This window comes from Physeter macrocephalus, chromosome 2, assembly GCF_002837175.3.
Source record: "Physeter macrocephalus isolate SW-GA chromosome 2, ASM283717v5, whole genome shotgun sequence".
Lineage (NCBI taxonomy): Eukaryota > Metazoa > Chordata > Mammalia > Artiodactyla > Physeteridae > Physeter > Physeter macrocephalus.
Genome location: NC_041215.1, coordinates 18,960,534 through 18,988,016, shown reverse-complemented (window position 1 = coordinate 18,988,016; position 27,483 = coordinate 18,960,534). Strand labels below are relative to the sequence as shown.

At 41.4% G+C, this 27,483-nt stretch overlaps 3 protein-coding genes across 6 annotated transcripts in view; 2 read left to right on the top strand and 1 right to left on the bottom strand.

The window, feature by feature from the left end:
- Window positions 1–4,498, top strand: LOC102993746 (zinc finger protein 239-like). Its single transcript, XM_028495319.2, has 5 exons — window positions 1–48; window positions 584–710; window positions 1,514–1,597; window positions 2,863–2,975; window positions 3,083–4,498. Exons 1-5 carry the CDS (start codon window positions 1–3, stop codon window positions 3,698–3,700), a joined length of 990 nt encoding a protein of 329 aa, XP_028351120.1. The 3' UTR covers window positions 3,701–4,498.
- LOC112067624 (olfactory receptor 7D4-like) lies at window positions 1,568–27,111 on the top strand. Its single transcript, XM_024134069.2, is given in 5 exon segments — window positions 1,568–1,597; window positions 25,536–25,757; window positions 25,759–25,939; window positions 25,941–26,441; window positions 26,443–27,111. Coding segments are annotated over 4 exon segments (942 nt in total). The 5' UTR covers window positions 1,568–1,597; window positions 25,536–25,548; the 3' UTR covers window positions 26,494–27,111.
- Window positions 5,369–27,483, bottom strand: part of LOC102994299 (zinc finger protein 177) — an 87,843-nt gene continuing 65,728 nt past the window's right edge. The window contains exons 14-15 of one of the 4 annotated variants that reach the window (XM_055081043.1): window positions 15,427–15,511; window positions 5,369–12,734 (exon numbers count right to left, since the gene is read on the bottom strand). In XM_055081043.1, the coding sequence (XP_054937018.1) occupies window positions 12,566–12,734; window positions 15,427–15,511 (254 nt within the window). In that variant the 3' untranslated portion in view covers window positions 5,369–12,565. Of the gene's footprint in view, window positions 12,735–13,440; window positions 14,489–15,426; window positions 15,512–27,483 lie in introns of those variants that run through there. The other 3 variants (XM_055081071.1, XM_055081066.1, XM_055081061.1) reach the window with 3 other exon arrangements.

Here is a 27,483-nt window from a genome sequence, read left to right as displayed (position 1 = left end):
ATGGAGGAGGAAGGGGTGGCTCCAGAGCTGCTGACCACCTGGTCACAGGTAACCAGATATCCCCCTATGTCCAACGTGGCATCTCCCTTCCCTGAGTGTGGGTGGCCTGGAGCCTCAAACCCCACTGGGACTTGTCCCCATGCTTCCTCTAATTGTGGCTAAGGGACTTCCCAGAGAATGCTCTCATTGCCTCAGTATTTATGAATTTTTTTTCAGTATACTCACTTGTGGGCTGTGACAGAAAACCAAGAAAGGCTATGAGATCACTTTGTCTCAGGAACTCTTGGGGACATCACTCATTCATTTACTAAGTATTCCTCGCAGGCCACTGGGAGCTCAGTGCTGTGTGGCGCCTGACTGAGGGGACCCAGGCTGGATGGGTTCACAGTCTAGTTGGAAAGTTCAACTGTGCACTGAAGAACTAATACACCTATGGGGCTGGATGGGATTGCTGAGGGCGAGCTCGCCTTCCTGTCTGAACTTCCCAAGCGTCAGTCCCCAGGCAATGTCCTCCTCATGCCCTTCCCTCCTGGGACACTGTTGGAGATGAGCCTTAGCTGAGCCCGAATGTGTGCTGTTTCAGGACCCGGTGACCTTCCAGGAAGTAGCGGTGGACTTCTCCCAGGAGGAGTGGGCCCTGCTGGCCCCCGCTCAGAAAATCCTGTACCGCCATGTGATGCTGGAGAACTACAGGAACCTGGCCTCCGTGGGTGAGTGAGGTCGGCCTCATCTCTTCATTCATTGGTTTTTGCTGCAAACCTTTCTCCAGCTCCTGCTATATTGCAGGAACTGTTCTTGCTCTTGGGAAGAGAGTGACACAGAAGAAGATGTGGCCCACCCTTAAGAAGTAACACTGTAGGGAATTCCCTGGCGGTCCAGTGCTTAGGACTCTGCACTTTCACTGCCAAGGGCCTGGGTTCGATCCCCGGTCGGGGAACTAAGATCCTGGAAGCCTCATGACACGGTCCCCCAGCCCCCAAAGAAAGAAGTGACATTGTAGAGTGGGGGTGAACACACTTTTCCTTAAGGGGCCAGAGAGGAAATATTTTCAGCTTAGTGGGCCCTCGGGTCTCTGTTGCAACTCCTCAATGCTGCCGCTGTAGTGGCGAAGCCACCGCAGATGGTACATGAACAAATGTACCATCTGCGGGGTGTGTTCCAATAAAACTTGACTTTCAGAAGCAGGTGGCTAACCCTTGGGCTGCAGTCACCAGCCCCTAGTCTAGTGTCTCCCTCTTGAGAGTGAAGATTCTTCCATTACACTGACTTAGTTTTCTACATGATTGGAAGCTTCCGTGCTCCTGAAGTGTGTCTCTGAGCTTGGGTCTGAGGATCCCTGATCCCTGTAGGGCATGATGGGTAGTTAAGAGTTTGGGGTCCTGGGTACCATCATGTTACTGCTCATGGGTTCACACTTGCCCATTTGCCGAAAGTGTCGGCCCTACTCTCGGGGGGAGCTCCTGTTTTCGTCCCTGCACTGCCCCCACTTCATGTGTCTTTCCTCACGTGCCAGGGTATCATCTCCGTAAACCCAGCCTGCTCACCCAGGAGGAGCTGAGGACCAAGAAGAGGAGAATTCTCCAAGACGCCTGTGCAGGTGAGCCCTGGGAAAAAGGAGACCTTTTTAGGGAGTTTCTCAAATGTCATCTTTGTCTAAGAAATTATCTCCGGCCACTTGGGGTGAGTTTCCTCTCGAAGCTTCTGCTTCCCTTCCTCTCCTTTCCTTCTCTCTTTTCTTTCTTCCCACGTTTTTTTTTAATTGAAGTATAGTTGATTCACAATATTGTATTAGTTTCAGGCGTACAGCAAAGTGATTTGGTTATACATATATGTACATATCTGTATTATCTTTTGTGTTTCAATTCTTTTCCATTATAGGTTATTACAAGATGCTGAATATAGTTCCCTGTGCTGTTCAGTGAATCCTTGTCGTTTCTCCCACATCTGCTCTTAGAAAAAGCTCTGTTCTGCTTTCTCTTTTTTTTTAAATTAATTTTTATTGGGGTATAGTTGATTTACAATATTGTGTTGGTTTCTGTTGTACAGCAAAGTGAATCAGTTATACATATACATATATCCACTCTTTTTTAGATTCTTTTCCCATATAGGTCATTACAGAGTACTGAGTACTGCTTCCTCTTTCCAGAACATTTCCAGGTGTGCTACTTGCCCATTTTCCCACTGTCTTCACACTTTGCTTGCATGATATAGTGCCCTCTCTCAGACTGTTAGCAGCTGTCTCATTTTTAACAAAATTGTTTCTTAGCCAGTCACTTGCCATTTCCACCCCTTGTTCACATCCTTGTCAAATTCTACACATTGCTGAAATCCTTGGAGTCTGTCTTTAACTGCTGGTGCATTCTTTCCTGTCACATTGCCTTCTCATGTTTAGGGTCAGTAGATGAAAAAATCTATGTGGGCCTGGCTTTTTTTTTTTTTTAATCACCTTTATCTCATCATTTATTTCTCCAAGAACTTAAGTGTTTTTTCCTCCGATTCATTTTAGATCAGAATTCTCAGCTTAACACCAAAGAGACCACTGCCAAGCAGAATAAAGTTTGGGAAAAACCATTTACCAGCAGGAAAGGGGTAAGGCTCATGAGGGCTCATTGCTGGTTCTCTGCAGGAGGGAATTGCCATGAGATAGAACAGCACAACTACCTGGCGAGACATGGGGCCAGTCAGTGGCCTTCACCCAAGAGAAGTCGTGTCTCAGGAGAGAGTCTTGGGGTGTCATGAATTTGGGGAACATTCTAAACAGATTTCCATATTGATTCATGGAGAGGTCCCACAAGTAAGTAGGTCCATAAATAAGACTTAGAATTGACATAGAATTCAGTTTTTGTTTTAAACAACTATCAGGAAAAAAAATTCTGTACCTAAGAAGCCTTATGAATGTGGCCATGATGGAACCTTGTGTCCGAGTATTCCCTCTACTCAATTTGTGTGCTCTGAAAGTGGTAGCAACTTCTAAGGTAGGAATCTGCTTTCTTTACTGTACACACTTTCTATGGGGGAGAATTCCCACGAGTGCAATGAAAGTGAGAAAGCCTTTAGTTACCACTTATCACTTAATCAACAGGCACCAACTCAACCTGGAGAGAAACCCCATGAACACAGTCTGTGTGGAAAAGCCATCAGAAGGAATCCTGACCTTATTTTGCCCAAGAGGAATTACACAGGAATGAAACACAGCGAACGTAAAGAACATGGGAAAGCGTTTAGTTATCCTTCATCCCTTGGGATCCACATGCAATCTCACGCTGGTGAGAAACCCTACGAATGTTCTCAGTGTGGGAAAGCTTTCAGTCGCTGCTCGTCTCTTAGGACACACGAGCAAACTCACACTGGAGAGAAACCAGGTAAGTGTACCCAGTGTGGGAAATTCTTCAGATCCAGCTCAAGCCTCGCCATACACAAGAGGATGCACACTTGGGAGAAACCATACGAATGCAGTGACTGTGGGAAGGCCTTCATCAGGAGCAGTGACCTGACTATGCATAAGAGAGTACACACTGGGGAGAAACGCCATCTGTGCAGTGACTGCAGCAAAACCTTTAGCAGGAAGTTCCATCTGACGGTGCACATGAGAACCCATACTGGGGTGAAGTGCCGCCAATTCAGTGACTGTGGAAATGCCTTCTATAGGAGTTCTAAAGTGACTGCCCACAAGAGGGTACACGCAGGGGGGAAGATGTAGCAGTGCAACGACTGTGGGGAACTTTCCAGTAGTCATTCATCACATAGGAAACGTGAGAAGTCACAGTAAAGACAAGTGTAGGAGTGGAAGCAGGGAAAGCCTCATCCATCTCACATGACAGCAACTCTGTGAATATCTTCAGTATGGGGAAGCCTTCTGCTGGTACTTAAACTACTGCACAAGGAAATTCAGAGTGGCAGAGAAACCATATAAATGTGAAGAAAGTGGGATTGCTTTTATCAGGGCCCTATCCTGAGGCTGGAAATCTAGCTCATTAATTTTCAGTCTGTGTTTTTGAATATGAGCATTTAAGGCCATAGATATCCCTCTAAATACCCCATTTGGCTATATTACATGAGTTTTGAGCTAAGGTTTTTAAAATTTTGGTTTAGTTCTAAACATCATCTGATATCTCTGTTAGATCTATTTTAACTCACAGTGTCACGTTACTTTTTAAGCCTGTCAAGATGCTACTTCATTTGAATTTCATCCAAACTCTCTCCTTCCCCCAAATCCTATAATATCCACGTGTCTTCTTTGGTTTGGTTGGACACCCTGAGGTTCCTCACGTGTGTGGTCTACCTGGTTGCAACAAGCTGGTAAACCTGACTTTGTCAGACTATAGGTTTTGTCCCTGGTGGTCTTTGGCTGATTGTGTTGGGACTGTAACCTGTAGTCATAAATACTACAAGCCTCTCATCTTCTAAAATGTTTCCAAAATATCCTTCTAAAATGTCTTCTAAAATATTTTCCTATCCATTATTGATTTTTATATGTGGTGTCAGGAGGGGCCCAAATTAATCTTTCCCCTACAGAACTGATTTTTCTAGAACTCTCATCAGAAAGGCAGGTCCCATAAGTTCTTTGTGTGTGTGTTTCTGGGCCTTCCACGCAGTTCTGGTCAGGTTATTAGGCCTGCATCAATATGGCACCATCTTTAATAACGTTATGCCTAATTTTTTTTAATATCTAGGCAGGTTCCTACAACTTGTTCTTCTTCAAGAGTGGCTTGTCTCTTCTGTGCCTTTTATGTCTCTGCATAAGCTTGGAGAATCACAAAAAATCACATTGGTATCATGTCTGGAATTGCATTGAATCAGTACTGGTGGAATCAACATCTTTATGTTATTAAATCTTTCAGGCCATGAACTCAGTATCTGCATTTATGGAGGCATTCTTTAATATCTTTTAGTAAAGTTTTATGTATTTTCCTATGAAGGTCTGGCACATTTAATGTCAGATGTCTTCCTAAGCACTTCATATTTTATCACATTTTATCATCCTAAATGCTAATACATTAAAAATGTAATTTTTCTTTGTAAACATATATTCTTAATGTTTTTGAATGCTAGAGATAAATGTTTATTAAAAATTCTACTAAATTTTGTTGAACATTTCCGAATAGACTTGTAAAACATAGTACTTTCCTTTTCAACGAGCAGTACTTTGAAAAGCCAAAATACAGTAAGAGAACACAACGTGAATGAGCGTTAGTTCAAAATCTTTACATCTTTAACCACGTAATTTATGTTCCAAGTCAGTAGATGAACTCCAGGAAATGGAAGTGTGTGCTGATTGATGAATCACAGTATTTTATAGTTAAATATCTCTGTTCTTTTTTTTTTTTTCTTTTTTTTTTGCGGTACGCGGGCCTCTCACTGTTGTGGCCTCTCCCGTTGTGGAGCACAGGCTCCGACGCGCAGGCTCAGCGGCCATGGCTCACGGGCCCAGCCGCTCCGCGGCATGTGGGATCTTCCCGGACCAGGGCACGAACCCGTGTCCCCTGCACCGGCAGGCAGACTCTCAACCACTGTGCCACCAGGGAAGCCCTGTTTTTTTTATATACCCTATTTCCATGAACAAAAAAGAAATCTTTAAATACAGTTTCCATGTAGGCAATCGTTTCTTTGAATATCTCTCTTAAAAATGATGTTTAATTTTATAATTCTGTCTCATAACTTACTTTCCACATAAAATGCGCCATTTGAAATGTATAGGTTGGTGAGCTTTGACCAGTGTATACACCCCTATAATCTCTACCCCAATCAGGTTATAAAATATTTCCATCATCCCAGAAAGCATAACATACTGATTTTGCCCAACATTAACAAAGCTGTAAACTGTGGAAATGGAAATGCTTTTGTATTCCAGAATAGAAGCAGCAATTTGACAGGAAAAAAAGAAGGTGGGGGGTGAGGGGATTCCCTGGCAGTCCAGTGGTTAGGACTCCTAGCTTCCACTGCAGGGGGCTCAGTTTCCATCCCTGGTCCGGGAACTAAGATCCTGTAAGCCGCCTAGCGGCCAAAAAAAGAAAAAAAAAAAAACCAAAACAAAACCAACCTGACATTAAGCCTGGGCAGTTTAACCCTAACCAACAGCCTAGTAGGCATGTAAGCTGTTTTCCCTCTTCATGCATGCCCACATCACATGATCTGGTAGGCCAGTTTTCTTCCCAGTGCTCCAATCAAGAGCTTTGTACAGAACTCTAAACACCTTAAAACAGTTGCATTGGGGGTTAATTTGCAGGGCATATTTACTGTTCTAGGTCAGGTCAGCCTGATATACTTTTCTTGGCCCTCCAAAACAGTAGTTTAACTCTGTATTTTGTGCAGATTTTTAAACTTACTATTTAAGACGGGTCTGCAAGCTTTTTCGATAAATGGAGACGTAGTATTTTAGGCTTGGTGGGCCAGATGGTCTCTGTTGCAACTACTCAGCTCTGCCGTGTGGCACAAAAGTGGCCACAGAAAATACATAAATAAATGGGTGTGGCTGTACACCAACAGAATTGTATTTACATAAACAGAAGCCAGGCTGGCTGATCCTTCTTTTAAGGCAAAGAGTTTGCATTAAGAAAGTGGAGAGGGACTTCCCTGGTGTCACAGTGATTAAAACTCTGCGCTCCCAATTCAGGGGGCCCAGGTTCGATCCCACGTGCATGCCGCAACTAAGAGTTCGCATGCCACAACTAAGGAGCCCATGTGCCGCAACTAAGGAGTTGGCAAGGCGCAACTAAGACCCAGCACAACTGAATAAATAAATAAGTGGAGAAAGGAGGCTCATGTTTTCCAAAAGCACTTCACCTTATTGGCTTTTTTGTTTTTTAAACACATGCACAACTTTGAAGTATGGACACTGGATCCTCAATATTTAAGAAATCTGGAATTCCTTGGCCGTCCAGTTGTTAGGACTTGGTGCTCTCACTGCAGGGGCCTTGGTTGGGGAACTAAGATCCCACAAGCCACAGCAGCACAGCCAAAAGGAGAAAAAAAATCTAAAAAATAATAATTTCTATTGACAAACATGGTTCTTGAGGGAAAAGGGGAACCAGGGAAATGCAGCTTCCAAAATTCAGGGAACATACATTGCTGCTGGGAATGTAAAATGATATGTGGTCATAATGAAAAACCATTTGACCCCCAAGAGAAATAAAAAGATATGTCCACACAAAGAGTTGCACACAAATGTTCATAACATGTTTCATAATAGCCAAAAAGGGAAACCCCAAAAGTTTCCCTTTTGGGAACTGGAGAATGGATAAACAAAATGTAGTTATCCATACAGTGAAGTATTATTTGGTGATAAAAAGAAATGAAGTCCTGATGATACACGCTGCAACGTGGATGAACCTTGTAAGACATTATGCTCAGTGAATGAAACCAGTCACAGAGGACCACAGACCGTATGATCCCATTTGTGACATATGCAGAAAAGACAAAGCCACAGAAACAGAAAGTAGGTTATTGTTTCTGGTGGGGGAACCCGATTAACTAAGCAGGCATAAGGGATCTTATTGGGTTGATGGAAATGTTCTACACCCGATTCATGTTGATAGTTGCACAACGCTATACGTTGACTAAAAATCATTTGGACTGTACATTTCAAATGGGTGAGTTTTACAGTATGTAAGTTATACCTCACTAAAGCTGTTATAAAAGGTGCTTCCATTATGCATTCTTTTTGATAAATCTAGCCACAGTCTCCATTGTGGCAGGATATACCCATAATACTGTTTTGAAGTCGTCCTTGGAATTGTGGTGTTCCTCATAGATGCCAATCGCACTCTATTTTCTCAAAAGCTAGCATCCAGTTAATGAATCCTTTTTGGACTGAATGATCTAAAGAGTGTAACACTCTTTAACTCATTTATTGGGGGTTCAGATGGGGTATTTATTTATCTCGGCAATGTCATCTTTTTCAGGGCCTTCCTCTTTTTACTCTGTAGTTTCCATGCTGCACTTTTAAATTTGGTTCTTTTCCTTGTGTTCTTTAGAAGTCTTTTTGGACATTTTGTGAGACATGGAATGGTTTCCTTTCCTAGGCTCTGAATACTTTAAACTATATCAGGGTATAAGGTTTCTGGAGAAGGCCTAGAGGTATATGTCTCTTGCTGGTCCTGATAGAGAATTTTCTTTGTGTGTTGAGTTTGCTCGTAGCAAAGTTGCTACACTTCTATCTAATAACTGATGCATAGATCTTTTGTGGATTTCTATAGATAATCATATCTACAAATACAGATTTCCTTTGCTCCTTTTTAATCCTTACAACTTCCTTAAGCTTTTATTGCCTGTCTCTGGCTGGGGCTTGAACCATTATGACTAGGCATGGTCTTATGCATCCTTGTCTTTTTCCTGATCTTAACGGGCATTCTTTTCCTATTTTATCTTTTAAGTGTGGTATCTGCTGTAACATTTTTGTAGATAACCTTATCAGGATAAGAAAGTTCCCTTCTCCTCCTAGGGTGTTAGTGTTCTTTATCATGAACAGATGTCGCATTTTTATCAAAGGTCTGTTCTGCATCTCCTCAGATGATAATATTTGTTCACTGATGTATTTCAAAACCCCTAGAACAATGGTAGAACCCATAGTAGGCACTCAATAAGTATTTGTTGAATGAATGAATGAATGAATACAGGTAACTTCTCTGTATTTAACATGTTTGTGTGGTAAATTACTTGAACTGATTTTTCCACTGTGCTATTAACCTTGCATTCCTGGGTAACTTGACCCTAACATATTTATTACACATCATTGTTCCCAGTTTGCTAGCTAAGATTTTTGCATCTTTGAGTGAGACCAGCCTGCAAATTTTCCTTTTGTCATGCTGTTCTTTTGTTGTTGGGATATGCTGGCCTCATAAAATTCGTTGGGGAAATTCCCCCAAAGTCCATGCCTTTGCCTAGATTCACCAGTTATCAGCGTTTTTTGACAATTGTTTTGTATCTTTCTTTGCTTATGTGTAACTTTCTTTAATGGGGGAGCCATTACAGACATCAGACTTCTTTAGCATTTACCCCCAAGAACAGGGACATTGTCGAGAACGGAAAGATCATCATCCCTACTTTCAAGCTAACTAATTAGTCTCCCACAGTTTAATGGATGTTGGCCAAGACACCAGACTTCTGGGTCAGAGACCAAGGGCTTTATTACAGCACAGCAGGCAGCAGATGCTTCACGTTCCTGTCAATTCCCTTCGACTCCCAAGTCCCACAGGGGTGATGTGAAGCAGACAGACCAGGTGGCTGGTACACATTGAGTTTGTGTCACAGCTGTGGAACCCCAAGCTTTTCTAATGAGCTGCAAACAAACCTGCCCAATCTTTGCCCGGGAGGGAGATCTTAACTTTATTACACTGGACAGCAAACAAACCTGCCCTGTGCTCCGAGACATAGTCCAGAACAGAGTAAGACACGTGGAAACGTGAGCTACCTGTGGAGAATTGTCTTCCGACATTTTCCTCTATAATCAAAATATCATTAACACACTTAGGAAATTTAACATGGATAAAATGTTATCAGCTCACAACCTATAATCAAATTTCTTCCCATAAATATCCTTTCTTGAGGATTTGAAATATAATTTAGTTTTAAAAATTATTTTTAAAAAATCTTATGTAAGAAGGCCTGGGAAAGTAGACACTTAAATAGAGCCTTTTGACAAAAGTCACTTTATTCGACTCAAAAGAATCAGATAGGACAGAAACTGTATGCCTGCACGGAAAACCATCATATTTTTTTTTTTCCACAGAAAAAGTTGTTAAAGGCTTCAGAAGCACTCATCCTTGTATGACACGTGAGGACACACGAAGGAGGGTCCTGTTAGTATAATGACTATGGATGGGCTTTCAGGGGTGGATCTTCACTTACTATTCACCAGAGAACTCGTTCTGAGAGAGAGGCCATGCCAATGTTGTGAATGTGGGTTTGCCTTTATGCTGCATCCTTTTTTAAATTTATTTTTATTGAAGTATAGTTGATTTACAGAATGTTGTGTTAATTTCAGGTGTACAGCAAAGTAATTCAGTTATACATACATATATATCTGGGGTGTTTTTTTTTTTCAGATTCTTTTCCCTTATAGGCCATTATAAAATATTGAGTATAGTTCCCTATGCTGCATTCTTAATATGGACCCCTAGTTCATTAATTTCTTTGCATTTCCTTTCATAATATAAATACTCAAGGCCACACATATCCCTCTAAATGCCCTCTAAGTTATTGAGAAAGTTGTGATAAGTAATCTTTTTACTTATTGTGGCTCAGTTCTAAATACTGTCTTATTTCCATTTTGACAACCTCTTAGACTTATGGGTTATTCAGGAATATGTTTTCCAGATGCAGTGCCAGGGGTTCTTAGTCTCCTTGTTTTTCGTTTCCATTCTAGTTGTTTGTGGTCAGAGTCAGTGACCTGTAGAATGTGGATTCTTTGGCATCTGTTGGGACTTTATGGCCCAGTTGTAGCAGACACTGCTGGCTGTCTCTGTGTCCACTCTGCCCCTTCTTCTGACTCTCAGAACCTGGATTTTGCTCAACTTGTTAAATGTTTACTGTAAAACAAAAAACAGAAAAACCCAGCTCTCTCTCTTAGCCTTTCTTGAAGGAATGTCCCAGAGCCTTGGTAGACAGGCGGAGCCACTGGTGTGGCTTCTGGGAAAGCCATTGAAAACTGGGCAGTCCCATGCTTGTTATTTTCACTCTGTCCTTGGTCCTTCCTCCTTCTTTCTGCCTGGAAAGTAAATACAATGCCTGGGGTTGGAAGGAGGTGACCAGTAGGCAGAAGCCACAGGCAAAGATGGTGCAGCCAGAACACAAGGCTCTTTGCTTCTCAGTGGTTTCTCTGAGTGGCTGTACCAACCCTGAACTGCTTATTTCTAGACTCATGGTACATGAGAAAAAGAAATATTCTTTTAAAAAAAAGTCTTCATTGTAGTTTCATGGTGGGGGAGCTATCAGGAATTTCTTTTTATTACTCTCAGGAAATGTTTATTACTCCCAGCTGAGTAGTTTGTTCTGGTGCAGTAGTCATAAGAATCTACCCCTTGGGTACCCAACTAGGGGGCTGAGTTTGCTGGTGGCCCTGGTTGCTGACCCTCCCAGAAACTACCTCTGGGGTTGTGCTAAGACTATTCCTAGCAGTGACTAAGCCTGGCAGGAGTAATATAGTACAAGCCCATTTGTGGGTTGTAGGGCTCTTCCACTGATGGCCATGGTTCAAGAACCCCCCACTGGTCTGGCCCTAACTTGGCTAGACTGCGCCTCTGTCCAAGACTCTTTGGACCCAGCCTTCCTCGGCCCTTCTCCCTTCCTTCTGACTGGACTTGACAACACATATCAAAATAGCAATGGGAGTCACTGTCAAAGCTGATTCTGTGAGCTACTGTCCACAAAAACCTGATTGAAATGGGTTCAGAAGAAACTAGGAGAAAAACTGGAGACAATAAGGAGAAAGATTTTTTAGGTCTGTTTTGTTTGATGTTATTAATAAAGCCATGCCAGTTTTCTGTCTGTTAGATAGTTCTCCATCCTTCTCATTTGAACCTTCTGTGTACTTAGATGTATCTCTTGTAAAGAGGATGTAGCTGGATCCTACCCCCACCCCAATCCAATCTGAAAATGTCTTTCAATCTGTAAACCCATCCAGTTTTTTTACTGTGATTCCTAACATACTGGATTAATTTCTACCACCTTAATAGTTATGATTTCTATTCCACATTTTTCTTTTAAAAAATGGGAAATAGAGAAGATTTGATGAAAACGTGTAAGTACAGTTAAAAAAAACGAATAAACTTGTACCCATCAACCAAGCCAAGAGATGGAAGATTGCTCTACCGCCTTGGGTTGTTTGCAGCTTTTATCCATTATGAATAATGTTGCTGTAGACATTCTTGCACACCTCCCATTGCACATATACATGAGTTACTCTAAAAATGAATTCGCTGAGTGTAGAATCTTTATGTTCAAATTTGTTTTGTAGTCTATGTGAAATGTATCTCATTTTAATTTGTACTTTGCTGATTACTAATGAGAATGGGCATCTTTTTATATTTATTGGCTCTTTTGAGTTTCCATTTGGGAATTACCTTTACATGTTTTTGCTGATTTTTCTCTGTATTTTGTCATTTCCCTGTGATATTTAGGAGTGTGATATCTCTGATACCAATTCTATTTTTGTTGTAGATGTCCCTCTCTCTTTATGCTGTCTTGATGAACAGTGATTCTGAATTTTAGTTTAGTTTAATGTGTTAGTCTTTCTTTTTGTGTCTCATTTAAGAAATCCTTCCCCAAACTCCGATTCTAAATATGTTCAGCTTCATTGTCTTCTTCAGCTTTTGATGTTTGGCTTCACGTTTAAATTCTTAGTCAACCTGAAATTGATTTTTGTTTGTAACAGAGTATGACAGAGTATGACAAGTTTATTGATAATAGTTTCAGATTCCACAGTGCAACTCATCTTTAAGAAATAAATGACTGCTTGTTAATTTTGGTACAGTATCAAAGACTATTCACAATTATCTGAAGAGGCTGTAAAAATACTCATCCCTTTTCCATCTATGTATCTATGTATAGCTGAAGTTCTTTAAATACTTCAATCAAAACAACATATCAGGGCTTCCCTGGTGGCGCAGTGGTTGAGAGTCCGCCTGCCGATGCAGGGGACACGGGTTTGTGCCCCGGTCCGGGAAGATCCCACGTGCCGCGGAGCGGCTGTGCCCGTGAGCCATGGCCGCTGAGCCTGCGCGTCCGGAGCCTGTGCTCTGCAATGGGAGAGGCCACAGCAGTGAGAGGCCCGCGTACCACAAAAAAAAAAAAAAAAAAAAAACAACATATCACAACAGATTGATTGTAAAAGCAGATATGAGAATCCAGCTGTTACTGTTAGGTAGACATTAAAGAGATATGCAAGGGACTTCCCTGGCTGTCTAGTAGTTAAGACTGTGTGCTTCCACCGCAGGGGGCCAGGTTCGATCCCTGGTCGGGGAACTAAGATCCCACATGCTGTGTGGAGTGGCCAAAAAAAGAGTAAACGGGGATTCTTGTACCATCTTTGCAACTTGTCTGCCAATCTAAAAAATGACCACAAAATAAAAAATTGCCTTAAAAAAAGAGATATACTAATGCTACTCTTCCCTCTAAACTTTTTGTTTTGGGAAATATACTTCAAAAAAAATAAAGATATTTATGTTTACATGTAATGGCTTATTATTGTTATTTTTAACAGATGGGTAATAATATTTTTAAAAGCTCAGTTTTAACATTATTCTTGAAGTTTAACACTGTTTAAAAAGATTTTAGCAGAGCCTTATGACATTTTATAGAAATGAAAGAAACTTACTTCAAAAGAACGGGTAAAGCGATCAAAACAAGATTGTATGTCTAAGAATCAACTGAAAAATATTAAAATTCACAAATAAAATAACTAGAAGAATACTACATAAAAACACAAAATGCTTTTTCTATTACCTAACATTATCTCTCTTCTTTCTTTCTTCCTATCAATCATTCAATCAATCATATTAGTTAAGGAAACTCCGGCTGCTGAAACAGATAAGCCCTGAAGTCCAGTGGTAGCATTAAAGATGGTGATATGTGGATGAATTATAAATATATTTTCTGTATTCTTTATATATTCTGAGTGTAGAACTGACAGGATTTTGCAGCAGATTACATGTGCACTCTGAGGAAAAAAAAAAAGGAATAAAAGATGACTTCCAAGGAATTTGGCTTGTGCAACTGCAATAATGGAACTGTCATTTATTGAAATGCGGTAAGATGGAGCAGGAACAAATTTTGGGGAAAATCGTGAATCAGTTTTGGGCATCTCAAAATTAACATGACTATCACACACAGTAGTGGAGCTGTCAAAGCAGGCATTTTGAACACACTCCAAGGATTAAACAGTACCCTGAATTAATTATCATAGAATTTAGAAAAACTTTTTATTTTGAAATAATTTTAGACTCAATAGTGTTGTAACATTTCATTCAGCTATAGCTTGCCATGGTCACTACAAAGCCATGCTAGTTTCTTTGAAAAAATAATGTTATTCAAAAATTTAGAATTTATTTTATCATAACATGAAATATTTTTTTGACCAAAAGTGGATTCCCCTTATGCCCCCCTTCCTACCAACTTTTTTTTTTTTGGCTGTACCACGCAGCTTGCAGGATCTTAGTTCCCCAACCAGGGTCTGAACCTGAGCCCTCAGCTGTGAAAGCGCAGAGTCATAACCCCTGGACCGCCAGGGAATTCCCTCAATTTCTTATTTTTAAATAGTTTAAACTTGCCATGAAGCTGAAAGAATATACTGAATTGAATACACTCAACCTGGAACCATCAATTGTTAACCCTTTGCCACAAACTGCCCCCAACCATTATCCTTTTTGCCCACTGCTTAACCATTTAAAACTACAGTAAGTTGAAGATGTTATGACAGACACTTAAATTCTTTGGTATGCATCTTCTAGGAAGAAGGGCATTCTTCTACTTAGGCACAATATTGTTACTTCACCTACAAAAATTAAAAATAGTTCAGTTATATTATTTAATACACAGGCCATATTCTTACAGAGCTGGTTATTTATTTAGTCCAGGGCCCAATCAAGGTTTACATATTACATTGGTTTTTATTGTCTCTTTTAATATAGAACAGTACCTTTGCCGTTTTCTTTTTCCCTCCATGACATTATTTTGAAGAATCCATGTCAATTTCTTGTGGAATATCCCACATTATGGATGTCTCATTGTTTTCTCATGGTTTCTTTTAGCTTGTTTTTTTATTACCTGCATTTCCCATAAATTGAAAATTACCTCTAGAGTGGTGGTTCTCAATGGGGGTGATTTTGCTCCCAGGGGACATTTGGCAATGTCTGGAGATGTTTTTGGTTTTCATAACTGGGGATGCTTCTGGCATTTAGTGTACAGAGGTCAGGGATGTGGTGAAATTTTCTACAATACACAGGACACCTCCTAAAATAAAGAACTGGCTGGCCCTAAATGTCAATAGAGCTGAAGTTGAGAAACCCTGGTCTAGAGCACCACTGTCTGTGATGATGGAAATGTTCTAAATCTGCACTGTTCAATATCGTATCCTAGAGCCACATGTGGCTATTCAGCACTTTAAATGTGGCTAGTGTGACTGAGAAACTGAATTTTCCATTTTGACTAATTTAAAGTAAATAGTCACATGTGGCTGGTGGCTAGCTTATTGGACAGCATAGGTTTGCAGGTTTAATCAGATGCAGGGTAAACATCTTTTCAAGACAGGAAGAGATGAAATAAGGAACAAAGGAACTATGTAAAACAGCCAGAAAACAGGAATATGGCATTAGTAAGTCCTTACCGTACACGTAAATGGGTTAAATTCTCCAATCCAAAGGCACGGGGTGGCTGAATAGATAAAAAACAAGACCCAACTATATTTTACAGTATAGTTTACAAGAGACTCACCTCAGCTTTATGGACACACAGGGGCTCAAAGTGAAGGAATGGAAAAAGATGCAAATGGAAACCAGAAGATTGCAGGGAGCTATACCTATATCAGAAAAAATAGACTTTAAGTCAATAAATGTAACAAGAGACAAAGAAGATCATTATATAATGATAAAGGGGATATAACAATTGTAAATATATATGCACTCAGCATCAGAGCACCTAAATATATTAAGCAAATACTAACAGATTTGAAGGGAGAAATAGACAGCAAATCAATAACAGTAAGGGACTCCAATACCCCACTTTCAACAATGGATGGGGAACTCCCTGGTTGTCCAGTGGTTAGGACTCAGTGCTTTCACAGTGGGGGCCCAGGTTCGAGCTGCACAGTGCAGCCAAAAACAAACAAACAAAAACCCAAAACAAACAAAAATGGACAGATCATCCAGAGAAAAAAATCAGTATTTCCAGACAGAAAATATTGACCTCAAATACATTTCAGACCAAATGGCCTTAGCAGATATATAAAGACCATTTCATCCAACCAGCAGCAGAATACACATTCTTCTCAAGTGCACATGCAACATTTTCCAGGATAGATCACATATTAGGTCACAAAATAAGTCTTAGCAAATTCAAGAAGACTTTTGAAATCATACCAAGTATCTTTTCTGAACTCAATGATATGAAACTAGATATCAACAAGAGGAAAGCTAGAAAATTTGCAAAATATGTGGAACAATCAATGAGTCAAAGAAGAAATTAAAAGGGAAATTAAAAAATACTTTTTTTGGTAATCAATTTATGTTTATTGTAGAAAACAAAGACAAGCAAAAAGAGAAATAACCCACAATTCCATCAACTACGTAAACCACAATTAATCATTTTCCTATGCACATATTTTGTAATTAAATAAGACCACATTATAATGTTTTGTAATCTGCTTTTTTAAACTCAATAAGCTGTCCACGTATTTAAATATTTTTTTCAGGACATCATTTTAGTAGTTGCATTGTATTTCTTCACATGAATAAACTATATTTAAAGCAATACCCTGTTGTTAGAGACTTGTTTCCAATCTTTCTTGCCACTGATACAATACTATAATGAATACCCTTGTAGTTAAATCTTTTACAAGTCTATTGTATCTTTTCCATAAGATAAATACCTTTATTTAAGTGGCATTGCTGAACCAAAGATATTCACATTTTAGGATTTTCTTACTTCTTACTTGACATATAAGACCTGGTAATAACAAACCCTAACATTACTGTATGTAAAAAAATCTTGAAATGAACAAAAATCAAAACACAACATACCAAAACTTATGAGATGCAGCAAAGCAGTTATAAGAAGAAATTTATAGCAATGAATACCTATATTAAGAAAAATCTCAAATCAAAAACCTAACTGAAAAAAAAATTTCTGGGGAGGAGTTAAGATGGCAGAATAGGAGGATGCAGAATTCGTTACTCCTAACAAGTACATCAAGAATACATCTACAGGGACTTCCCTGGTGGCGCTTTGGCTGAGAATCCGCCTGCCAATGCAGGGGACACGGGTTCGAGCCCTGGTCCAGGAAGATCCCACATGCCATGGAGCAACTAAGCCCGTGCACCACAACTACTGAGCCTGCACTCTAGAGCCCACAAGCCACAACTACTGAGCCTGTGTGCCACAACTACTGAAGCCTGCACGCCTAGAGGCTTTGCTCCGCAACAAGAGAATCCACCGCAATGAGAAGCCCGTGCACTGCAACAAAGAGTAGTCCCTGCTCGCCACAACTAGAGAAAGGCCACGCACAGCAATGAAGACCCAACACAGACAAAAATAAATAAATTTTTATATATATATATATATATATATATATATATATATATATATATAAAAATAGCAATGAATACCTATATTAAGAAAAATCTCAAATCAAAAACCTAACTGAAAAAAAAATTTCTGGGGAGGAGTTAAGATGGCAGAATAGGAGGATGCAGAATTCGTTACTCCTAACAAGTACATCAAGAATACATCTACAGGGACTTCCCTGGTGGCGCTTTGGCTGAGAATCCGCCTGCCAATGCAGGGGACACGGGTTCGAGCCCTGGTCCAGGAAGATCCCACATGCCATGGAGCAACTAAGCCCGTGCACCACAACTACTGAGCCTGCACTCTAGAGCCCACAAGCCACAACTACTGAGCCTGTGTGCCACAACTACTGAAGCCTGCACGCCTAGAGGCTTTGCTCCGCAACAAGAGAATCCACCGCAATGAGAAGCCCGTGCACTGCAACAAAGAGTAGTCCCTGCTCGCCACAACTAGAGAAAGGCCACGCACAGCAATGAAGACCCAACACAGACAAAAATAAATAAATTTTTATATATATATATATATATATATATATATATATATATATATATAAAAGAATAATATATATATATATATATATATATATATATATAAAAGAATACATCTACAGGGCTTCCCTGATGATGCAGTGGTTAAGAATCCACCTGCCAATGCAGTAGACATGGGTTCGAGCCCTGGTCCGGGAAGATCCCACATGCCGCGGAGCAACTAAGCCCGTGCGCCACAACTACTGAGCCCGTGTGCCACAACTACTGAAGCCTGCGCTAGAGCCCGTGCTCCCAACAAGAGAAGCCACCACAATGAGAAGCCTGTGCACCACAACGAAGAGTAGCCCCCGCTCGCTGCAACTAGAGAAAAGCCTGCGTGCAGCAATGAAGACCCAACGCAGCCAAAAATTAAAAAAAAAAAAAGAATACATCTATAGGGACTTCCCTGGCAGTCCAATGGTTAAGACTTTGCCTTGCAATGCAGGCGGTGTGGGTTCGATCCCTGGTCGGGGAGCTAAGATCCCACTTGCCTTGGGGCCACACACACAAAAAAACAAGCCCAAAACATAAAACAGAAGCAACATTGTAACATACTCAATAAAGACTTTAAAAATGGTCCACATCAAAAAAAAAAAAAAAAAAAAGGGCTTCCCTGGTGGCACAGTGTCTGAGAGTGCGCTTGCTGATGCAAGGGACACGGGTTCGTGACTCTGTCCCAGAAGATCCCACATGCCGCGGAGCGGCTGGTCCCGCCATGGCCGCTGAGCCTGCGCGTCCGGAGCCTGTGCTCCGCAACGGGAGAGGCCACAACAGTGAGAGGCCCGCGTACCGCAAAAAAAAAAAAAAAAAAAACAATAACAAACTAAGTCCAAAGTTAAGAGAAGGAAGGAGATAACAAAAATCAGAGCAGAAATAAATAAATGGAGAACAGGAAAACAACAGAAAATATCAATGAAACTAAGGGTTTTTTTTTTTTTTTTTTGGCCATACTGCAGGGCTTGCGTGGGATCTTAGTTTCCCGACCAGGGAGGGATTGAACCCGGGCCCTCAGCAGTGAGAGCGCGGAGTCTTAACCACTGGACCACCAGGGAATTCCAAGAGTTGTTTTTTTTAAAAGATAATATTGACAAACCTTTAGCTCGACTTACCAAGAAAAAGAGACATGATTCAAATAAATAAAATTATACATGAAAGAGGAGACATTACAATTGATATCACAGAAATAAAAAGGATTGGAAGAGATTAATATGAACAATTATATGCCAACAAACTGGACAACCTCGAAGAAAATGTTAAACTCTTAGAAACATACAACCTAGGGAATTGCCTGGCGATCCAGTGGTTAAGACTCCGCACTCTCACTGCCGAGGGCCTGGGTTTAATCCCTCCCTGGTTGGGGAAGTAAGATCCCACACAAGCTGTGCAGTGTGGCCAAAAATAACGAAACAAACAAACATACAACCTATCAAGACTGAATCATGAAGAAAGAAATTCTGACTAGACCAATTGTGAATAAGCAGATTTGAGTCGGTAATTGAGAATCTCTCAACAAAGAAAAGCCAAGGACCAGAAAGCTTCACAGGTGAATTCTACCAAACATTTAAAGAAGAATTAACACCGGTTCTTTTCAAACTCTTCGAAAAAATTGAAGAGGGAATGCTTCCAAATTTATGTTATGAGGCCAGCCTTATCTGGATACCAAGGTCAAACAAACAGCACATAGTAGCAGAGGTCAAAGTGCCATCACACCAGCAGGCAATGGTGTCTGCCAGGGCGCCTCTGCCTGCCATGTAGTGAATCCAGTTAGTAAGCCAAGAGCAGTCTAGTGGCATCTCTTTCTGATTTGGGGCAAACAGTCCTGCTCACCGTCCCATTTGTTTTACTCATATTACCTTGGGTGAAGTATCACGAAGCCACATGCAGACTGAGAGAGAAACCAGAAAGAGTTTTATACTTTTGTTATATTTGCAGTTCCCCGGGGAAAAGACAGCACTTCATTCAGGGCCACTCAGTGTAAGCACTGGGGTTAATCACAAAGCAGAGGAAGGGAGCAGAACTCTGGGCAAGCACCTTTACTGTGGTTTCCATGGGAAGGAACGGGCAAGGCCGAGTAAGCAGGTTTAGGATTAGACAGCTATATTTGAAAGTGGATCCTCCACGACATTTATGTTCAGGGACTTCCCTGGAGGTCAAGTGATTAAGACACCATGCTTCCACTGCAGAGGGCATGGGTCTGATCCCTGGTTGGGTAGGTGAGATCCTGTATGCCCCACGGCTCGGCCAAAAAAAAAAAAAAAAAAAAAAAAAGCTAAAACCATAGAACTCTTAGAAGAAAACGTACGGGTAATAAAGGACCCCTTGAACCATCTTTCCAGCAGTGCTCACCAGAATATGGGGGAATCGCCAGATCCATGAGGACATGAGGGCACGGAGCCGGAGTCAACGTGACTCCAACAGCAGAAATTCTTTTCCTTACAGAAAAATGAACAAACTTGACTCTGAAGACTTCTGAACAGCAGTAGAGAATGGGTGGAAAGACCTGGTGGACGCTCTCTGGATGCGTCTCCCAACTTGGTTCAGCCGATCACAGGAGTGATCTCTAGGTCACAGCTGGACCTGGAGGACCTGCGGCCCCAGCACACACGAGCAGAGCAGGCCAGGCCGCCCCCCGGAGGCCCCTGAAGCTTCCTGGGACAAACTCGTCCTTGGACGCCCTCATCCAGCCCAGGACCCTCTCGTTCACGTGGGCCTCACCAAGCCGGGATGGGACTGACCCCCACGAAAGTGGAATCGCTCTGGGAGACGCAGACTCGGTGCCGGAAATACAGACTGAACCGCTTGCTTCACTTCCGTTCCCTGCCTCGGAGAGGAGGGGCGGGGCTTCGGGCATCAGCCAGGTTAGACCGCTTCACACAAGTTGTATGTAGTTCCCTCTGGAGTGGATGCGGATGGGCCTTTGGCTCAGCTAAGCACGGCAGCTGCGGACAGGATCAGGCCAAAGGGACGAGGTAGAGGCTAGAAACAGGCTTGTAGCCGGGGCTACGGGCTGAAGACCCTGCCCACACCCAGGGGCGGGGCTGCGGGACCAGGCCCAGGGTGGGGTTTAGAGTCTGGAAGGGCAAGACTGGGGTTGAGGGTCTACCCCATAGGATGCTCATCAAAAGCTTTCCCACCACCTATCGAGTTTCCTAGACCCTTTATAGGGATTCTCCAATATTGAAAAGCTTGCTCATCCTTGAAGTGGTGGTCCATTCAGTCGATTCTGTTTTTAGGCCTTTGTTTCCCCTGATTGCTTTTTATTTATATGGACACCATGCTAAAGTCTAATAGTGGATTCCTTTGCGATTTCAATGTACAGATATATTCTGTAAATTTGAAAAATTGTTTTGTCTTCAGATACATACTTCTGAGTTTGTTTTTCATATCTAACAAGACAGGCTAGGACTTCCCCTACTATGTTAAAATAGTGCTGATACCAGGTATTTTTCACCTGCTCAGGAATGGTACTAAAGTTTCTCTGATAATCTTGTTTATTGTGTCAGTGAGTGGCCTTTGAGAGTTAATAAAAATTTTAAAAACCTTCATTTACTAACACATTTTATGAGGCGTGTTCCCATACATTATTAAGAGTGTTTACATCTATCAAATAGTTATTCTGCTACATTAATTTTTCATCTTTTGCTGTAAAATTTTTTATGTAACTAAAGAATTCTTCAGTTACATAAAAAAATTATTTTTAAAAATAATTTCTGGATTTCCTACCTTGCTTTAAAAAGTCTCCTCAAATTCCTGATCATGTACAAATTTCCTAAATTTCTTTTGAAATGTACTGCTTTAAAAACATTTAAATACATAATTTTCATGGAATGTATTTTCCTCTGTGCACTGGGGTAGATCCAATATATTTTCCTCCAGAAATACAAAAAAAAAATTTTAGCACCACTGATCGAAAAACTGTCTTTGCCTGCCTGATTTGAAATCCCTAGTTTATTAAACAACAAATTCTTACATATATACCTGAACCAAGTCCCAGACTCTTCTGTGCCAGTAAGATATTTACTAATGCCAATATCACTACATTTCCTTTTGATGACAATAATTTAAGTTTTAATACTAGCAGTAAAAATATAATGGTAGCTAATGTTTTTGCATGTTATTACTCTAGATGTTTCATACATTAAAGTTCTTAAATGTAACTACTCAATGATATGGGTACTATCATAATTTTCTCTTTTGTTTTGGGGAAGAGCTTTATTGAAATATAATTCCTATACCATACAGTTCACCTATGTACAACTGTTTATCAGGTTTTCTTCTGTTTTATTTCTTTCCTTTTTTTTTTTTTTTGTCATGCCAAGAGGCATGTAGGATCTTAGTTCCCCAACCAAGGATCGAACCCCTGCCCGCCTCATTGGAAGCAAAGAATCTTAACCACTGGACCACCAGGGAAGTCCCTGTTTTTATGTCTATTAATCTGTTCCTTATATTTCCTTCATGTTCATGTATTTGGTGTATCTTAACCCTATGTAAAGGTCAACTTTTCTTGGTTTAAAATAAATTGCAGTCTTTAATAAATCAAAATCATAACACCAGCCTAACTAGTAATCTAAAAAATGGTATTTAATGATGACAGACATGGAAAGTTCCACCTTCATTATGCATGAACCAAATTCACTCTCACAATAACACCACAGTGAGAAGCCTGAAACCTGTAATCATGGCATAAGTCTATGTTGTCTGACATTAGGATCTGTTTTTGTGTGTGTGTGTTTGTTTTTGCTGCGGCATGTGGGATCTTAGTTCCCCAACCAGGGATCGAATCCATGCCACCTGCATTGGAAGCACAGAGCCTTAACCACTGGACCATCAGGGAAGTCCCAGGATCTGCTTTCTTATGGAGAGTTTTTGCATGTCATGGGCAGCACTATATATATATTTTTGGAGTATAATTGTTTTACAATGTTGTGTGAGTTTCTGCTATACAACAATGTGAATCAGCTATATGTACACATATATCCCCTCCCTCTTGAGCCTCCCTCCCCCCACGCCTCCCACACCTCCAGGTCATCACATATCACCAAGCTGAGCTCCCTGAGCTATATAGCAGCTTCCCACTAGCTATCTGGTTTACACATCATAGTGTATATATGTCAGTGCTACTCTCAATTCATCCCACCCTCTCCTTCCCACCATGTCCACAAGTCCGTTCTCTACATCTGCGTTTCTATTCCTGCCCTGCAAATAGGTTCATCAGTACCATTTTTCTTTTTTTTTTTTTTTTAATTAATTTATTTTTGGCTGCATTGGGTCTTCATTGCTGCGCACCAGCTTTCTCTAGTTGCGGCGAGTGGGGGCTACTCTTCATTGCAATGTGCAGGCTTCTTATCGCGGTGGCTTCTCTTGTTGCAGAGCATGGGCTCTAGGTGTGCGGACTTCAGCAGTTGTGGCATGCGGGCTCAGTAGTTGTGGCTCATAGGCTCTAGAGTGCAGGCTCAGTAGTTGTGGCGCACCGGCTTAGCTGCTCCACAGCATGTGGGATCTTCTCGGACCAGGGCTCGAACCCGTGTCCCCTGCATTATTTATTTATTTGGCTGTGCTGGGTCTTAGTTGCGGGATGTGGGATCGTTAGTTGTGGCATGCGGGATCTGGTTCCCTGACCAAGGATTGAACCCGGGCCCCCTGCGTTGGAATGTAGCATCTTAGCCACTGGACCACCAGGGAAGTCCCTAAAACAGACGTTTTAAACCAGCTAGCAAATGAAAACTCAGATTTTAAAAGGCCTAGATTTTTAAATTACTACTAAATTCAGACCCTGAACTGAGGGATGTATTGGGTAAAAAAATGAAAAGAAAAAGAGGGATGTATTGGGTAAAAAAAATGAAAAGAAAAAAACCAAACCATTCAGCCAGCATTTCACAGAAGAAAAACTGAATAAACATCTAACACAAAATAGAATTTTAAAATGCACACATGCAGTATCAGTCCTGTAGGTTTCCTGAACAGGGAGGTTAGTAGCCTCACAAGTACAGCTACCTCAGCTATTCAAACACAGGAATGTCCCAATCCCCAGGGAATCACAGACCACCCATTATGGGTCAAGTGGCCAAGCAGTCAGGAGGGAGAAAAGGCAGGAGGAAGACAGCTGCCTGTGAGAGCAGCAGATCTGGGTGAAGAATGAAGAGAGGACCAGAGCTGCATTGACTGCAGGGACCCAGAAAGGCCAGGGGACAAAGCCAATGGGGAACTCGAAGGATGGCACCGCCTGGGGCTGAGGGAGACAGCCAGCTCCAAAGTCGTCTGGGATAGAAAAGGCCAACGTGAAGCCTTCATGACCCAGGAAAGCTGGGGAACAGTCACAGCCGTTTCCATCATCATTACTGTTATGTCCACAGCGGGCGATCATGCAGTCTCCACAGCTGTGTCCCCTTATGGTGGTGGCCAATCTTTACCTCACATTAGTGCATTAATTTCACTGTTTCTGACAAATGAACCTATTTGCAAAACAAATAGAATCACAGATGTGGAAAACAAACTTATGGTTACCAAGGGAGAAGGGGGGGGAGGGATAAATTGGGAAATTGAGATTGACGTATACACACTACTATATACAAAATAGATAACTAATAAGAACCCACTGTATAGCACAGGGAACTCTACTCGATACTCTGTAATGACCTATATGGGAATAGAATATAAAAAAAGAGCGGATATACGCATATGTATAAGTGATTCACTTTGCTGTGCAGCAGAAACTAACACAACATTGTAAATCAACTAGACTCCAATAAAAATTTTTTTTAAATTTCACTGTTTCTGATGATACCAAGCACTTCCCCATATAGGGGTATCCAAGTCCCTGTCAGACTCTGACAGTGGCTCTGCGACTTCTCAGGAGGGACTTGGTTGGTTCTTTTTCCCACCTGGGCCTGTTTAGGCTCTTATAACTGGACTGATTTCTGGGTCTCTGGGTCAGTGTGCTGCTGAGGAGTTGACAGTGGGCATTTATGTATTCACAAGTCTCAGTATACTTTGTGCAAGGGAACATAGATGCCCCTACTCCTCTATTTACAGGTAATAAAAGGAGCCCTCCCTAAAATCAACAAAGGCTTCCATGTTTTGGTTCTTGTAGAAATTAAACATTCCTTAGGAGATACATTGTCACTTTTAAGTCAGACCAAAGGAAGAAGAATTTCTTCTTGGAGAATGTACGTTCTTCCCCCACTACTGCCTACATACACAGAACACTGGCTGAAATATTTCCATTTTCTTATCTTCGTACCTCAAGGGAGCTGAGTTGTTTAGAAAGGGTAAAGTCACTAGAACAATTTGTTTAATGAGGACCCCTGAGAATTCAACCCTTAAGATGGCAGTAATGTCCCCATTGCACCTTCCCTGTAATTCTCTGATCCCAGCCTCAGTGAAAACCCAAATGGGTTTCCCTGGGACAAAACGCAGAGAAGAGAAAGCTTCAGGGACCGTGTCCCACTAAACCTGGTGGAGTAAGAAGGAAAAGAGGAGAGAGGGTGGGTACTGGGCTTTACCTCTAGAATAGTGAGACTGGGACAGTCCCATAGTTATTTAATCTATGACGGGGAAGTCTAGTTTGTGGGTACTTTAGTTTCTACTGAACCCAGTTCTGTTTCTTTCTCTCCTTTTTTTGGAATCTAGACCCTCTCTCCAATGAGTTATTTTCCAGAGATCCTCTACCTCTTCTCCAGTCTTTCCCACAATCAGCTGTTAGCTGAACCTTGCTTTTGCCTCCTTCCCCAGCAGACACACCAGCGACATGGGAGCAGGAAACCATACAGGAGTATCACAGTTCCTCCTCCTGGGCCTCTCAGACCATCCTGAACTGCGGCCCCTCCTCTTTGGAGTGTTCCTGTCCATGTACCTGGTCTCTGTGCTGGGGAACCTGCTCATCACCCTGGCCGTCAGCTCAGACTGCCACCTCCACACCCCCATGTACTTCTTCCTCACCAACCTCTCCTTTGTTGACATGTTCCATCTCCACCACTGTCCCGAAGGTGCTGGTGAACATCCAGGCACAGAGCAAGGACATCTCCTACACAGGATGCTTCACTCAGGTGTATTTTTTTTTAATGATTTTTGCTGGAATGGATGGTTTTCTCCGGACTGTGATGGCCTATGACCGGTTTGTGGCCATCTGCCTCCCCCCACCTGCACTACACGGTCACCATGAACCCACGCCTGTGTGGCCTCCTGGCTCTGATGTGTTGGCTCATCACTTTCTGGGTTGCCCTGCTTCATATTCTGTTGAGGCGGCTGATCGTCTGTACTGGCACTGAAATTCCACATTTCTTCTGTGAACTGGCTCAGATTGTCAAGGTGGCCTGCTCTGACACCCTCATCAGTAACATCATCTTGTTTGTGGCCACTGCCCTGCTGGGTGTGTTTCCCCTCACTGGAATCCTCTTCTCTTACTCTCAAATTGTCTCCTCTTTAATGAGAATCTCCTCTGCAGCGGGAAAATATAAAGCATTTTCCATCTGTGGGTCTCACCTCTGTGTGGTCTCTTTGTTCTATGAGACAAGCCTGGGTATCTCTCTCAGTACCGATATGACTCATTCTTCCCGGAGAAGCTCCTTTGCCTCTGTAATGTACACTGTGGTCACCCTCACGCTGAAGCCCTTCATCTACTGCCTGAGGAACAAGGATGTATGTGAAAGGGGCCCTGGGAAGGTTCCTCAGCCAAGGTGCCCCTTGTCTGTGATGGGTCACTGGCCTCAGAACTAAGTGGACATTGTGAGGCTCAAAAACAAATGTTGTGAATTTAAATATCTTGGTTCTTTTTTGACCCTGAAAGACATGCTTCATTTCTTCTATTTTCAAAGCACCTATGACTTTGCTTTTATTTTTGTATTAGTTTCTCCTCAACACCCTCGTCAGTAATTCCTTTTTTAACTTTGTTTCCTATTTGCAGACCATACATATCTATCTTGGGCCAGCTTTCTTACAGCCATTCCAGCGATTTCCGACATTAGATTTGTAGCATTTATATCAAATGTGGCATGGTTTCCCCCTAAAATTATCCTCTCAAATGTTGATGTTCTTCACCTTAATTTGTTTGGTTGTGTTGTTGGAATGAAAATCACACAATACTCATGACCAAACTGCTTCACATATCAAGTCGGTTCTTATTGTTTTATGTGTATATTTTATGTAATCTTGACAACATTTTTAAAGGTATTTTCTCTCATTTACCCCATTTTAATTAAAAAGAGAATGAGAATGGGATGGACGCTCACCTGGAAACCTGACATTGAGCCCACATTGCTAACTTTGCTATCAGTTTTCCTGAAAACAGTGACGTGATTTTCAACTTTTCAGAGTGGGAATTTTTTTTTAATTGAACTTTTTATTTTATATTAAAGTTGATTTACATTGTTAGGTTAGTTTCAGATGTATAGCACTGATTCAGTTATACATATACATATATCCATTCTTTTTCAGATTCTTTTCCCATATAGGTTATTACAAAATATTGAGTAGCATTCCTTATGCTATACAAGAGGTCCTTGTTGATTATATATATAGTACTGTGAATATGTAAATCCCAAACTCCTAATTTATCAATCCCCCATCTCTCCACTTTGTTTGGTAACCATAAATTTGTTTTCGAAGTCTGTGAATCTTTTTCTGTTTTGTAAATAAGTTCATTTGTATCATTTTTTAAAGATTCCACATATAAGTGATATCATAT

What these genes read in the sequence shown, in the direction of transcription:
- LOC102993746 (XM_028495319.2), top strand. Translation starts at nt 1, where the DNA reads ATGGAGGAGGAAGGGGTGGCTCCAGAGCTGCTGACCACCTGGTCACAG. An exon ending in TGCTGACCACCTGGTCACAG is followed by an intron (nt 49 to 583) that starts GTAACCAGATAT and finishes GTGCTGTTTCAG; the next exon opens with GACCCGGTGACCTTCCAGGA. An exon ending in TCTCCAAGACGCCTGTGCAG is followed by an intron (nt 1,598 to 2,862) that starts GTGAGCCCTGGG and finishes AACAACTATCAG; the next exon opens with GAAAAAAAATTCTGTACCTA.